General features: G+C 38.8%; 1 protein-coding gene across 2 annotated transcripts in view; it reads right to left on the bottom strand.

Annotated features, from left to right (window-relative positions):
* LOC122085001 (transmembrane protein 87A-like) overlaps window positions 1-14,061 on the bottom strand; it is a 15,493-nt gene extending 1,432 nt beyond the window's left edge. The window contains exons 1-3 of one of the 2 annotated variants that reach the window (XM_042653422.1): window positions 13,626-14,061; window positions 11,416-12,352; window positions 11,218-11,313 (exon numbers count right to left, since the gene is read on the bottom strand). In XM_042653422.1, the coding sequence (XP_042509356.1) occupies window positions 11,218-11,313; window positions 11,416-12,352; window positions 13,626-13,873 (1,281 nt within the window). In that variant the 5' untranslated portion in view covers window positions 13,874-14,061. The remainder of the gene's footprint in view (window positions 1-11,217; window positions 11,314-11,415; window positions 12,353-13,625) is intronic. The other variant, XM_042653423.1, reaches the window with a different exon arrangement.
* Window positions 14,062-15,816: the final 1,755 nt, after the last annotated feature.

Raw genomic sequence — 15,816 nt, 5'->3', positions numbered from 1 at the left:
GGGGGAAGAAGATCACACACTCACCTTTGGCCACATAGGCACTCACAAACGCTTCACTATTTCATCCTTCAAAATGCATTCTAGTTGCATGGTATGAATAATTAAAAAAACCCAGCATGAAAGGAAATATACTCTAAATTGGAAACCCAAATTAATTAGGAAACTAAATCCTAATAGCTATCTCTTAACTAACAAAATAAAAGATTGCATTTTAATCCCCAAAATAGAAATAAATAAAATTCCTCAAAGATCCTACTAGCCAAAGGCTCAAATATGGACCCGGTTCATCTCCGTCTAGATACCCAAATGGGTTTGGGTCGGTCTTGTTGGGCACCTATATCAATTCTCTCGATGTTGAGAAAAACTCGACCACTAGTTTTGAAAAATGAGAGAATCAAAACAACCTGATCTACATCCACAAACATCGGCTTTGATGGGGAGATGATCTAACAGATCTCATGATCAACCGTCACGATCCTTTGATGGTCAATAGCAAATGTCAACTCTTTGATTGGAATTTGACCGCAGGGTTTCACAACTGAAATATGACCGTCAATCAATTCTTGAAATGCAACCTTAATCGATTGTAGCTTTAACATCACTTTCGTTGTCCAACAATTTTTCCACACCTTATCCGCCTTCTAAATATTCTATCATGCTTGACACCTTATTATTATCGGCAAGCTCCCAACAACATTTTTGGAGATTACAAAGTTTTTCCTTTAGGGTACAGAGATCATCTCTAATCAAAAGGAGTAATTCGTACTGATCAACCTCCATAATGTAGCTTCAAGTTCAGTTTCAAAACACGGTTTGTATTCGGAATCACTATGGGTGGATACTCAAATCAAGGAGTGAGTGGCAGAATCTGTAATTATTAAGAAGTTCAACCAACAAAAGAGTATAACGCATAAAGGATGGGTAAAATTGGGAACAAGTTAAAAGAAAGGGCAACTCAAAATAAAACTAAATGGGGAGGGCAATATTGTAAATAATGGAACTCAAGCTAACATGAAGAGCAAACTATGAAGTGGGATAACACATATGATGGGGAGGGGTATTCTTGGAATGAGAAGGAAAAAAGGGACAAAACAGAATTAGGGTAGAAGAGGGAGGGAAGTAAATCTGAAAGGAAAAAAAAAGGAGCAATAAACAACAACCTTGAGAATGTCTTCAACCAACAAACAACCAGCAGAGAACTCGCAAAGGTGGAGTTTGAATGGGACTTAGGCTTCGACTTGAAGTTCGTCACGGAGAATTGCAAGGAGCTGTGAAGCAATGCAAGGCGAAGATGAAGCCAGGTGTATAATCTCCTTTTGGTCTTCACTTCTTGCTCTCTTTTTCTTCATTCTTTTTTTTTGGACCCTAGAAGGGTTGAGCACTATCACAGGGAAGGGAAAGGGAAGGCGGTGAGGGTGGTTCAATGGAATCAAAGGTTTTTTTTTCTTCGTGTGAACTCATCCTCTTTCTTTTATCACTTAGGAACCGTGAGAGATGAAAGTCTCATGCACGGTTTTGAATGAGAGCAAGAAGTGAGGAATCCTCTTTTCGACTCTGATCTCCCACTCAGTCGTGCTTTCATTCTGTTACTAGAAAGTAGTGCTTCAGTTCAGCCATCGATTTTCGATATTCTTTTTATTTCTATCAAACGAATGGCATCTTCTTCTAGAATCCTAGCTATTCTTAGCATGATATTGGGGAATCTCATTGCTATTACTCAAACAAGCATGAAACGTATGCTTGCATATTCGTCCATAGGTCAAATCGGTTTTCACTTCGGCGGAAATCTGGGGGTATTTCACAGTGGGGGAAAGAAGATATGTAGGGTTGCGATGGGAGGGTCTCGCAACAGAAGGTGATACGCATGAAACCAATCACCCAATGAGCGCTCGACATGTGGCACCTGACAGCTCGACAGTCAACCTAGATGGAAACTAAAAATACACGCGGGAAACAAGTAACCTTAGGTCCCGAGATCCGAGGAAGATCCTACCTTCCCACGTTTACAGAATCATACATGGACTCAATCTCTCTAAAAAGGGGAAAGTTAACGAGACTTCCCTTTTCAAGGAGGATTCTCTACGCCAAAGATGGAAACCTATTGGGGCACAACCCCTCGGCAACCTCAACCTGCCAAAGGGGGAGGTCGTCTCCTAGTAGGACTCTGCTTAATCCAGTGCTATAAAAGAGAGGGAGGAGCCAAGGTAAAACCTGGTCTCATTAAGGCTCGCACACTTAACACTCTCCCCATCTCATTACTACTGTTGCATGGATTTCTGACTTGGGCATTGGAGGGTTTCCCCCCAGAGTCTACTCCAGGCCTCTCTTACCTCTTGTTTAGCTATGCAGGACAAACGCTCCACCACCAACAGATTTTCGGTTGCAACTTGCAACAGAAGGAATGGTTGGGGTGGGGTCACTGTTGTACGGCAGATAGTAATGGTAACCTAAATTTTTAGAGCAAAGGAATGTAGAACATGGAAAGAGTAGGAAGGAGATTAATCCTTTGCTTCACTATTACAATCTTCAAATCTGCATTCTAGTTGCATAGTTACATGGTATATATAATAAAAGAAATCCAACATGAAAAGGAAACCTACTCTAATTTGGAAACTCAAGTTAATTTGGAAACTAAACCCCACTAGCCATCTCCTACTTAAGCTAACAAAATAAAAGATTACATGTTAATCCCAAAAATAGAAATAAATAAAATTCCTAAAAGATCCTACTAGACAAAGACTCAAAATATGGATCCGGTTCATTTCCATCTGGATACCCAAATGGGTTTGGGTTGGGCCAAGGTTGTGCACTTACATCAATCTCAGGGACTAATACAAAAGGTAAAAAAATATGCTGATATGAAGAGCAAGGTATTAAAGGGAGAACCATCATAGCTTAAACAATTGAAATCTAAACCCTACCCAAATTCACATAGGAAATCAATATGTTACAACACACACTACATGCTTTTGAAGGGATTGATTCCTCACAAGCCTTTTGAGTGTTAGCTGGTATGAATTAATCATGGAGGTGCCAGAGGGATATGTTGACACGAAGAGTTTTCTCTACTATTGTTGCTGATGATTGGTGTGCTTGAGTTAGTATTGCTACCAGAATGAAGTTCTCTCTGTACTCGCTCACATCTATGACTGCTATATATATTCAAAACTGGTCCTGCTGTTAATATCTATTCATGTTGTTACAAGCTGGAGGCCTTGGATATATATCTTCCAGCTTGAGGGGGTACCTAAAAGTGTGTTGTGTGGTACTGGGATAATGGGATAATATAATGAGTATTAGTACGCTTTTAGTTATTTACCTTTATCGTAATTAGACTTGGATTTGGTTATTACTTTCTATTGTAATTAGATTTAGACTCTTAGTGGGTTTCCTACTAAAAACCCACCAAGAGTCTGTTGCTTGATTAAATAAGGGAGAGGCTGTCCACGTTAGAGGTATTCCATTCCCCATTCCAATCATGTTCACCCTCTCTTCTCCTCCCCATCTCCATCGTGCTCTTCTTCTTCTTCACAAGTTTTGGTTGTTGAGATCAAGTGATGCAGATACGGCTGTCCTTTCTTGGTTGGACCAGCATGACCGGCTTTGGAAGCCAAGAGCCAAGAAGAACGGGTCCAGCCCAGGGTTTTGGTCCAACAAGGGTTGGAAATAAAATTAGTAGTTTACTTAGTATTTTATTTCATGCTTTTAGTTTCCAGACTTGAACATAGGAGTAGGATTTATTTCCTTACTTTGGTTTCCTTTTTATAGTTGTTTCCTAGTTTAGGCTAGTTTCCATTTCAGTTACGTTTCTAATTTTATGTTCCTATTTTCCTATATATTAGTTGTAATCGATTGAAGATTCAGAGAGCAATTTGATTATTGAATGAACGTGTGAGTGTGATCCTCCTTTTCCCCCTCTCTATTTTGATTTCCCCTCCCTTCCCTAAGGGTTCTCCATCATCAAGCTTGTCACAAGGTGAATACTTAGCTAAAACTCAGAAGTGATTGAACGGAAATTATTTATAATTCAAATTAAAGTGCAGGACTCCTTCCTGCATAGTAGAATTGTTTGAGTCCTGTTTTACAATTTGGAGTTATTCTTACATGAAAAGTACCAAAACAAAAACTAGAAGTCATTTTTTTTTTCAGGACCGGTTTGCAGAAGGTGGCCAAAACATAGAATTCTTTTCAGAAAGGCACCTCGTTCTGCTGCATGGCACATAGATGAGGGTGAATTGTTGCGGATGGTAACCCCAAGGTCCCTTTCATGTGTCAAGTTTCAGCTCAAACGGAGTTGACCAAGTGGCGAAACAAAGCAATGAAAAAACTGAGTGTTTTTAGTTACAAATAAAAGAGGGAAATTCATCTCCCAGAGCTTTCAAAAAGGAATCTGAATTCTCTCCTCATCACTTGTCAATCAATCATAAGGGAGCCAATGTATCAAGACAAGATTAGATATCATCTAATTCCCTTGGGGATATCTCATCTCCTCTGGAAAAGCAGCAGGGCTTTGTTTCATCATCGGATAAGGGGAGAGGGATAGGAGCCTGCATTGCCACTGCAATTGGGCCATGAGGACATGAAGAACCTGTGAGACCAGCAACTATCTCCATACCCGAATTAAGAATTGGAGCAACTATTGCTGCCAGGATCCACAGCCATTGTCGTATTTTGTTCCCCTTAAACCTTTATACCAATTGTGATCGACTGAAAATTTTCAGAGATCCTATGGAAATAAGTCAGTTGATGATATTTGTCTCGATCTACACGTTTAGAGCCCCTAGTAATCTCCCAGAGTTCTCATCAAAATCAGTTAATGCTTAAAATACCCCTAGCCATGTAGTTGAAAAGGTACACAAATCAGGGAATGCTACCCCTAATGTAAGTGGGAGGTTGCCATCTTCCTTGAGCACGCGGAGGAGACAGACAAGTACCACACACACATGAAGCATACCAAAATCACCTGAGATTTGATTTAGGCAATTATGATGAAAACAGCAATTGGCGACACTGATGATGATACCATGGATGAATGTTTCCTTAACAGTTCATTAAGAGAGGCTTTTCTATATGCTCCTAAAAAAATCTGCCAAGTGGTAGCTTAGATTTTGTGGACATATTGTTCACAATCCACATAAACTTGACTAATGTGGTAAGTTTCAGCCCAGAAGCACTACACCACAGGGCATGATCACAAGGCAGTTTTAGTCAAAGATTTGGGTGAGAAGGAAAGAATTAATACAGGTAGACCATATGGTTGAGTCTGACTTTGAAATTTGATAGATGTCAATACACCTGGTACCATATAATTCCAATGTTTAGAATTTCCATATCCACCACACTACTAATAATGTAGGACTAGATTTGACAAACCAAACTAGTCCCAAAACTGCAGGAACTTTTAGACTAGAGAACAACCAGATTACACCCCACAAACCACTGTAATCAGACCAACAGAAAATAGAAGTAACAGTATATAACGATCTCAGAAAACCAGTAATTTCTATGACTGAACAGTACCAGATGGGCAGAGACAAATCAAGGACTGATAACAGTTCAAAATAGTGTCAAACAATTGGTAATTAATGATTCAAAATCTGAAAATCACAGCAGGAGTCAACCCAGATCAATCGATCTCAGTTCAGTCCAAAACAGATCACTAAAAGACAAAAAACAGAGATTTTATAGAACTTCCAAACGGCTGGTCAGAACCAGCCCTAACTTAGGCCAAATTCTCCTTGGATGCTAGAAAAGCCTTGATCAAAACTGTAGCCCCAACAGAGAACTAAAACTGCTACAGGTTCCAGGAACCGATTGTGCAGAAAAAAGAGATTTTATAGGCAGATTCAAAAAATAAGATACCTGTCTTATGAACAGTAGCAGATCTATGAAACAAGCTTGAGAATAACTAAAAGAGCAATAAGAAGATACTTGTAGAACCCTCCTGGACTTCACGCCACAAGGAGTCAATTGGATCAAACACCAATTCCTTCAGCCTTGATCAAACACAAGACAACTCTTCATGAAGAAGACAATAGCAACAGCCATTATTTTTTTTAAATCGTTCTAGGCTTTTAGGAGCCTCCTCTTCTTTATTTATAATGTTAATGGGGGGGGGGGGGAATTACAAAATAGAAGGTTTCTCAAAAAGGAAACCAAATATTCTCCTAATACAATAGTTACTAAAAGATGAAATTAGAAACTAACTGAAATTAGAAACTAGTTGAAAAATGAAACTAACTACTAATGACTTGACTCAATTGATAACTTGACTCCTAAGGAAACAAATATAACTCAAATCAAACCCAACTAAAAAGGAAACTAATGAAAATGGAAACTAACTAGTAATCCCGTACTCAATCTTAGAGCCCCCCTTTTAGACCCATAAAAGTGGTCTATTACACTCAAAACACATGGGATCAATAGCCTAACATGTATGGAATCCAACCCTAGGCTTATTCCTAATAAAACAAGCCTATTTTGGTAATTAATCTGCATCAACTCTCCCCATCTTGAAAAAATTCGTCCTCGAATTTTGCAGTGATGAGGCGGAAACAACATCTGAGTAGTAGCTTTGACCATTCCCAAACAAAATTCTGGTTGCTTGTAAACTTGTGGAATGTAGTCTTCAAGGCGTGGAGCTTTCTCTTTGAAGAACCATGATGGCATAACAAACTCTGTATGTTCGACCTTTGCATCGATACCAATTGTGAATGTTGTATGCATAGAGTCATCAACGTTGGTAACATTCTCATCTAGGATCGGAGGAACAATCTCTTCCTTCTCATCATGAGTCTCAAAGACTTGTTGTAGAGTTTTTTCAATTACTACCTCATCTTCCACGGCTTCAGTCTCGTCTACTACGCTCTCTTCAATGTAGAACTCTTCAGTGGATTCTTCTATCTCTTGACCTTCTGTCTTTGAAGCTTCAAGAACTATCTCTTCAATATGAACCTTGACTTCAAGTTCTTTTGGTTTGAATAGAGATATCTTCACTTCACCTAGAGGAGCTTTGTCTCTGGGGGGTGCTGAAGTGTTAGGTTTAGTGGCTGAAAAATTTTTCTCGACCTCCCCAGCTTGATAACGAAACCTTCCACTTAGTTGTGCTATAAGTTCCTCTGCTCGACGAGCCTTGTCAAAGCAATCTCTCACTGTATACACATTAGCAACACCAATTCTTCTATTAATTTCAGCTCGTAATCCCAATCGAAACTGAGAAAGTAATTGCCTCTCATTCTTCCTAATGCATGTGCAAGAATAAAGTGCATCAAACTTATTCATATACTCCACCACAGTCATATTTCCCTGATGAAGAGAGTTCAGTTGGTCTTGTATACGAGCTCTGAAGTTGCGTGGCAAGTATTTATCTAATAACTCAAGCTTCATCTCCTCCCAACTAGTAGGTTCACCACCACGATCTTCTAACTCTAGCTCATAGGTTCTCCACCAATCATGGGCAGCCTCAACTAGCTTGGCACGAGCTAGTTTCATCTTCCGTTCCTCAGGTAACTCATAATAGTCAAAATAGTCGTCTAGTGCGACTACCCAATCATAGAACAATTGGGGGTCATATCTCCCATCAAACTTCTTCAGATTGAGCTTGACCTTCTGTGAATCTCCAGAATACCTCTGTTGCACGGGACGCTCAGTCTCAAAATATCCTCTTACATGCTCTTCAAAAGTAGGTTTTGCTACCGGAACCCTTTATGGTGCTCTCAGATTAGGGTTTGCTCTCCTGTTAGTCAACTAGCAACTATATTCAATGGGGTTTCTACTTCGGGTTTTGTACGTGAATCGCCAGTAGGCGGTTGTGGTGGAGTCTCTTCATTCAACAATCTGGCATCCAATTCAGCCTTCAATTCAGTTTTCCATTTTTGTAGAAACTCCATAATAGAAGCTAGGGTGGGGGTGTTGTTCTCAGCCATGCTCTGATACCACTTAATGTAGGACTAGATTTGACAAACCAAACTAGTCTCAAAACTGCAGGAACTTTTAGACTAGAGAACAACCAGATTACACCCCACAAACCACTGTAATCAGACCAACAGAAAATAGAAGTAACAGTATATAACGATCTCAGAAAACCAGTAATTTCTATGACTGACCAGTACCAGATGGGCAGAGAAAAATCAAGGACTGATAACAGTTCAAAATAGTGTCAAAAAATTGGTAATTAATGATTCAGAATCTGAAAATCACAGCAGGAATCAACCCAGATCAATCGATCTCAGTTCAGTCCAAAACAGATCACTAAAAGACAAAAAACAGAGATTTTATAGAACTTCCAAACGGCTGGTCAGAACCAGCCCTAACTTGGGCCGAATTCTCCTTGGATGCTAGAAAAGCCTTGATCAAAACTGTAGCCCCAACAGAGAACTAAAACTGCTACAGGTTCCAGGAACCGATTGTGCAGAAAAAAGAGATTTTCTGGGCAGATTCAAAAAATAAGATACCTGTCTTATGAACAGTAGCAGATCTATGAAACAAGCTTGAGAATAACTAAAAGAGCAATAAGAAGATACTTGTAGAACCCTCCTGGACTTCACGCCGCAAGGAGTCAATTGGATCAAACACCAATTCCTTCAGCCTTGATCAAACACAAGACAACTCTTCATGAAGAAGACAATAGCAACAGCCATTATTTTTTTTAAATCGTTCTAGGCTTTTAGGAGCCTCCTCTTCTTTATTTATAATGTTAATGGGGGAGGGGGAATTACAAAATAGAAGGTTTCTCAAAAAGGAAACCAAATATTCTCCTAATACAATAGTTACTAAAAGATGAAATTAGAAACTAACTGAAATTAGAAACTAGTTGAAAAAGGAAACTAACTACTAATGACTTGACTCAATTAATAACTTGAGTCCTAAGGAAACAAATATAACTCAAATCAAACCCAACTAAAAAGGAAACTAATGAAAATGGAAACTAACTAGTAATCCCGTACTCAATCTTAGAGCCCCCCTTTTAGACCCATAAAAGTGGTCTATTACACTCAAAACACATGGGATCAACAGCCTAACATGTATGGAATCCAACCCTAGGCTTATTCCTAATAAAACAAGCCTATTTTGGTAATTAATCTGCATCAACTAACTTCACTGCTGAAAATACAAGAGAAAATCCACTAGATGGTGACCATATGGTTGATTTAGCCTATAAAAAATTGGCATGTGGACAATCAAAGGGTGCTCCATCTATCCAACGGTCAAATTAACCAAATCATCACTCCATGTCAAGTATGCAAGGATTCATGTATCCACTCACCAATTGACTGGATTTGATCAGGATCATCTGAGGCCAATCCAATCCTTGTTTCACCGAGGAAATACAATCCTGGTTTTGTTTTCTTTAAGGATCTATCAGGGATCAGCCAGATCCAGATCAAGATAGGTCAAGGCCAATCTAATCCTGGATCCTGAGCTCTGAACCCAGCTCCAATAGATAACCATCTCTTAATGAGGACGTTTAATAATAAGATAGTGAGGGATGACAATCCACTAATATCTGCGAGGTGGCAACTCATCTAATGCTCAATTTTGGTACATGCATAGATCCACAGTTGTCACCATGAATTTTCAATATGGAGAAAAAAAGAGTCAAAAATTTGCTAAGAAGTCAATGAAAAGAGCAAAACAGAATGGCCTTTGAAAATGCATAAGGAATTATCGAATACAAGTGGGCCATATAAGGTTGTTAGACCACCAAATGTGGCACATGGCTGATGCAAGTGAAACATTCAAAACAGTCTTCTCTGAGTCATGGATGGGTTAAAAATATATTAAAAAAGCTTATAATCCATGGTAGTTTCATTGTAATGGACTTCTATAATGGGCCAACAAGAGGGTAAGCAATTAGGATCACAAATCTAGGGTGTAATTTCTATTTTCTCCAGTAGCATTGTTTCTAAAAATATTTTCTGGTCAAAGCTGTAGCCATTTGAAATTTCAAATTCCAAATTTGAAATGATCACAGCAGTAACCAAGAGCGCCTTCAACAATCTTTTTTTTTTTTTGGGGGGGGGGGGGGGGGGGGGGGGGGTAAATACCCTTTCTAAGCTTACAAGCAGAAATAGTTAATAGCCAGCTTAGGTTTCTAGTTTTGTTTGGAGAATTTGTTATCTAGGCTAGTTTCTATTTACGTTAGAAGATCTTGTCAGATTTGGAAGTTTCTGTCCGTTGCTTGTTTGAGGCTGATCAACTATATATACTGGAATATGGACACGTTTTTGATGAAATAAAAGTTCTGATCTTTGGTGTGGATTCACAGTGGTTCTAAATGAGGATGGATTTCCTCTAAAATCTAAGGTGGACTCCTCAGTGGCCTTGGGTGGATCCCCAGGGTAAACTGTAGGGTGGAATTCCTGCAATCATCTTCAAGTTTTCTTCTTCGATTTCCCACAGAGGTCATAATTCTGGTTCATAAAACCCTAATACAATATTCTGTTTTCAGTTCCAATCCACTGCTATGTTAATGATCAGAATCAACCCTTATGTGTTAGTTTTTCATTTCAATTTCAAACTCTCTTGAGTTAATTAGTTTTCTGATTGGTTCAATTGGTTAGAGTCAATTTCTCTTTCAAGCTCCTGAATCAGTTATCAGTAGTCTTGGATTTTATGATAAACCTCACTACTGGGTACATTCCTATTGAAGTCAAATTTGTTCACCAATCTTCAATTCTCAGTTCTGTCCTAACCTCAGAGGAGATCAGATTCCCAAATCCTAATCTAGGATTACATTACTAATCGAGGGTGGATCTAACCTATCTATATGGCTGAAACATTCTAAATCACGTGCCTTATGGCACAAATAAGCAAGGTCATGGTGCCAAGCCTAGCATGGCATCCATTTTACCACATTTTTTCGTAATAATTATAGTAACAATAATCAAGTCATATCTCTTTCTCTAGGGTACAAAGATCATCAATGATCAAACCTTTCTGACAATACACACATATGGTGGAGATACACTGTGGAGCTAAGATACTTGCGGACTTGACTAACTTTTACCCTTGAATGTCAAATCCATTCATTTTCTGCGAGTGTGATATTTACACTGAAGTATCTCCAATGTGCAAGGACTGGAGCATTCGTGCAGATGAAGGAAGAAAAAGTGCCCACCATTTCCAAAACAAAACAAGAGCTAGGTAGAAAAACTACAGAGACAACTAATTTTATCACCAAAAAAAAAAAATTCAAGGCAGCTACTGAAGACATACCTCATAACCGATCCAAGCAACAGAAGCAATCACAGCTACTGCTAATGCATTTGAGAATTTTCTATAAATATCCAGCTTAGCAGCACTTCTTTTTGCCTGGAAATTGAGAAACTTTTAAGGAAAATATGGACATTTGTAAACTGTCGTACGGGTAACTTCCATATTAACAGACCTCAAGTTTATTGAAAGATGAGATACCTGTAGTTGCTCCAATGTCTTTGAAAGAGAAGTGAAAATCCATAAGATTAAAAAAGCATCCAGGAATGCACTGGGAAGAACCAGGAGGTGTCTTGCTCTCCCTGATATGTCATTGATAGTTCCCACATACTCCGTGATATCTAGTAACTCTGTTGCCAAGAAATAGGTCACTCCGAGAAGAAGAACCTTCGAGGTCAGACCTCCAAGAGTAGGTCTTACAACACCATATCCCATAGAAACAGAGAGTATAAGAATGCGTGAAAATGTTTTCCTTATGGCTCCAATTGTAACAACCCAAGTTGTAATCCCAATTGGCCTAATTCCAATATTGTTAAAATTTAAATACTCAAAATACCAAAGAGTCATTTCAAACAAACCAAGAACAATAACAGTGCTGATGTAGTTCTGAAGCTGCAATACATCCTTCCAAAATCTCACATACTGAGAAATCCATATTATGCTGAGTATTAAATATGCAACTGACATGAGTTGATAGAATTTCATTAGCGGTGACATCCTCCCAGGTAAATAACCATCAGGATTCTTCCAAAGTGTCTTCCCACTCATTACCATCCCCTTGAGACTTGGGTCACAGGATATAAAGAACAAGTTATACATTCCACTCTTTTTAATGTAAATCTCTTTAGAATCCATCTGTGTGAACAAATAATCCGCATTGAACTGTGTATTTAAGACAATAGGCCAGTCAAGATCTCCAGCAGAAGGTCTCCTAATAACTTCACCTTGCTTACAGCCTTCAAGTTTTGCCAGATCAGGGGTGCAACATATTGACCTTTGTCCACCATAAGCAGAACCACCGATATTATCCCGATCAGCTGCCTCAAAAATAATAGCCTGAACCAGGCCTGTGCTATGTTCCATACTTGAATGCTTCTCAGCAGCTTCCTTACTCCTCCAGAAGGTGATGTTCTCAAACCTGTTTACATTATCAAACAGCCAAATGCATGAACTCACTAAAATAAATAAATAACCAAAACAAATATAGATAACAACGAATAAAAGATAGCAAGCCAAAATTTCTTTAATTTTCATGCATACAAAGTAGGGGGCTCAGAGAGAGAGAGAGAGAGAGAGAGATAGGGATGCAGGGAATCACAGAAGTGGGCTTATTTTAGTAGAAATAAGGTTCCGGTAGGGTTAAATATGTATTGGGCCTTTGATCCAAAGGTTTTCTTTGTAATGGGCCACTTTAATGGGACTATAACAAAGGTAAGAAGCTAGGAATATGTGATTACATTATTAGTTATTTAAGTTGAAGTCATAGTAATGGAATCTAAGTATGAATCATGTTTGGAATCCTAGAGTTACTAGGCAATCTGGTTGGTTTTAATTTTTGTTTATGCTGTAGATTTAGAGTCCTAGTTTGCTTGGGAGTGTCAATCACTAATCTGTTTTCTGTTTTGACTATTTCAAGTATTAGTTTGAGTTCCAAAGGATTGTTAAAGTCAGTTTATATCCATATAGATGTAACTGCCTATGGCCTAGCCCACGCTTTATGATCAATAGAATTTCAGTTTTCTGGTAATATCGCTTGTTGTGGATTCAGTAGCTAATCTGCGTGGATTCCAAGGGCTCTAATTCTTGCAGGTGTATTCCTGTTTTCCTCTCTTTTCTGAATTCTTCTATTTTCCAGCTTGTTTTGTCAACTCTTCAGGTAAGTCCCTAGTTCTTTATAGAACCTGTGACACCCCTGTTTTCTGTTACAGTTTCAGATTGCTTCCATTAGCCATATCTCTATTGTAAAAACAAACACATTACAACCGAGATTTCCATATTCAACTACCCTCTTTACAATTCTCCAGAAAAAAAGAGATTCAACTGAGGAAGTCCATATCAACTCGCACATCCGCTTCACTGATGGAATTCCCACTTCAAGAAAAGTTAAGAGAAATTTAAATTAAAAAAACAACAACATAATACAATCACGATTCCTAAATTCAACCACCCTCGTTCAAAATTATCCAAAAAACAATTCCAAGTACTATCGAGCAGGTAAAAAAGATTCATAAGGAATTCTTCCATTCTGTAGCATTATAAATCAATCTGTTCACGATTAATCATTTCCATCTCATAGCCCTTGTTTCTTGTTCAACTTACAATCAAAATTTCTGACTAGGTTTCCCCAATGTACCAATGCACCATCCATACATCGAATAAAACAGAGAGACAATAAGTAGTGGGACGATTACCGGATATAAGAAAGGCCATCCTCAAATCTGAAATGCCGCTCATCGGAATCAGGAAGAGCAACACGAGAAGCTACAATTCCTTCACTACCACCAGAGAGAAGATAAGCGTTTCCGACTTCCTTGAAGATTTCAGCATCGTAGACATGGATCGAAGCTTCGACAGCCCTAATTGCCGCGAAAATTACAACAACAGCTATAACCGACTGAATAGATATTGCAGATCTAAGATTTGCAAAACCCATGGCCATGAAACACAGACAGATGAACACAGGTTTTGCTTAAACGTATTACATACTCTTCGGTGTTCTCTCTCTCTCTCTCTCTCACAAAGGTCTGGACTGTTTAGAGCATGGCTCATGGGAGTAGGGAATTTAATTTTCTGTGTCAGAGTAACACGTGGCATAAGGGAATAAACATTTATTTTTTAAGATTTTCTCTGGTCTCGGAGACTCTGACCTAATTTTCTTAGGAAGATGGAGATTTCATCCTTTCAGGTGTCGTCGTATAGATTCTGTTGTTGACTTTACGGATCAGCTGCTGTTTTCTGGTCCAACAATGTAGAATAAATATGCTCGTAGGATTGGAATCTTTTATCTTCCACGGCATCTACTTTCTGTTTAAAGGATAAAAGAACTACCCTTCGTTAATATAAGAAAGACTAAACTACAGTTGGGGTATCCATTAGTGAAACTGCACCTAGTACGAGTGTAAAAAAACGCTCGAACAACCTGAACCTGCTCTTAAGCTAGTAAGGCCTAAGTCAAGTGTTTTAGCCAATAGGGTGGGATTGGGTTGGAATTCTCAATCTGGGCCGGGTTGGGCTTGGGTTGAACCAAACATGGCTCAACCCAACCCTATGTATATGATACATATATTATATTATTATATATAATAAATATATTATATGATTACATTAAAATATAAAATATATTTATATTTTTTAAATACCTCCATTCACTTTCAACACCTTTTATAATCATACCACTCATGTATATCTTTACTTTTAGCCCCAACAAATAGGCGAATGTGGAGCATGTAGAAGCATCAATAGGGCAAGTATTATTGCCTTTCAAAAAAGGTAGGGAAATCATTTCGTTTCATGTGTCTGGGTGTAGTCCCTACACTTCCACATAAAAAACATTTTTCCATTTTATAGATACATCTCTAAGTCGCTCACATGCTCACATATTGCAACTTTCAACTTTCAAGCTTCCAAAAGAATATGGGTGATGGGTGCATGGCTGACCTCCCTCTTGGGATATTGATAAGATGAGTTAAAATGGAGAGAAAACAGAAGATTAGATAGAAAGAGGATAGACAAGGGAAATAAAATAAGAGAAGGAAATAATAACTTTACTGAATAAGCTATTACTTCTTGGCTAATTGAGAGATAGCCCACCTATTGGCATTATTAAGAAAGCCATGATCTCCTTCTACAATAGAGAAATTGTAGGAACCAAGATTATCTTCTTCTTTTTCCTATAGCGCCCGTTATTAGGCACTACATAGCGCCAATGATCAAACTACTTGGTGAGGGGGGGGGGTGGAAACACACATATCCACATGCGGTTGGAGTCGATCCTCGAACCTCGAGGTGCTAGCTTCATATAGCCGAACCTATTACCAGTGCACTAGCCACTTTAATTGAAATTATCATTCAAAGTCTCTATGGTTACAATTAGGGGTGTCAATCGGTCGGTCTGGCTCGGTTTCGGTCCGGGTTGAGTCGGTTTTGGTGTGGGAAAGTTGAAACCGAAACCAAAACCGAACCAATAAGGAAATTCCAGTTTCAGTTTGGTTTCGGTTTCGATGCGGTTTGGTTTCGGTTTGTCTTCGGTTTCTTAAATCGATTTGTAACCGGGTTGGTTTTGGTTTTTGGTCCAATTTGGATTCGACTTTCCATACAAATGTTTACAAAACTATGAAAATTTTGATTTTTTAATGAATTTTGGAGTGTTTCGGTTTCTTACCGGTTTGGTTTCAGTTTCGGTCCGGGTTTTGAGTCGATTTCGGTTTGGTTTCGGGTTCATCCGGTTTCCGGTGCGATTCGGTTTGGTGTTGGGGTTGCAATACTCCAAACCGAATCGACCCAATAAGGCTTCAGTTCGGTTCGGTCCGTGTTGTTATCGGTTCGATCTGGCCGGTTTTACCGGTTCGGTTTAAGAATTGACACCCCTAGTTACAATCCGGA

The sequence above is a fragment of the Macadamia integrifolia genome, chromosome 7, assembly GCF_013358625.1.
Source record: "Macadamia integrifolia cultivar HAES 741 chromosome 7, SCU_Mint_v3, whole genome shotgun sequence".
In the NCBI taxonomy this organism is placed as follows: Eukaryota; Viridiplantae; Streptophyta; class Magnoliopsida; order Proteales; family Proteaceae; genus Macadamia; species Macadamia integrifolia.
The sequence above is the reverse complement of the archived record's forward strand: the minus strand, read 5'-3'. Positions and strand labels throughout refer to the sequence as shown.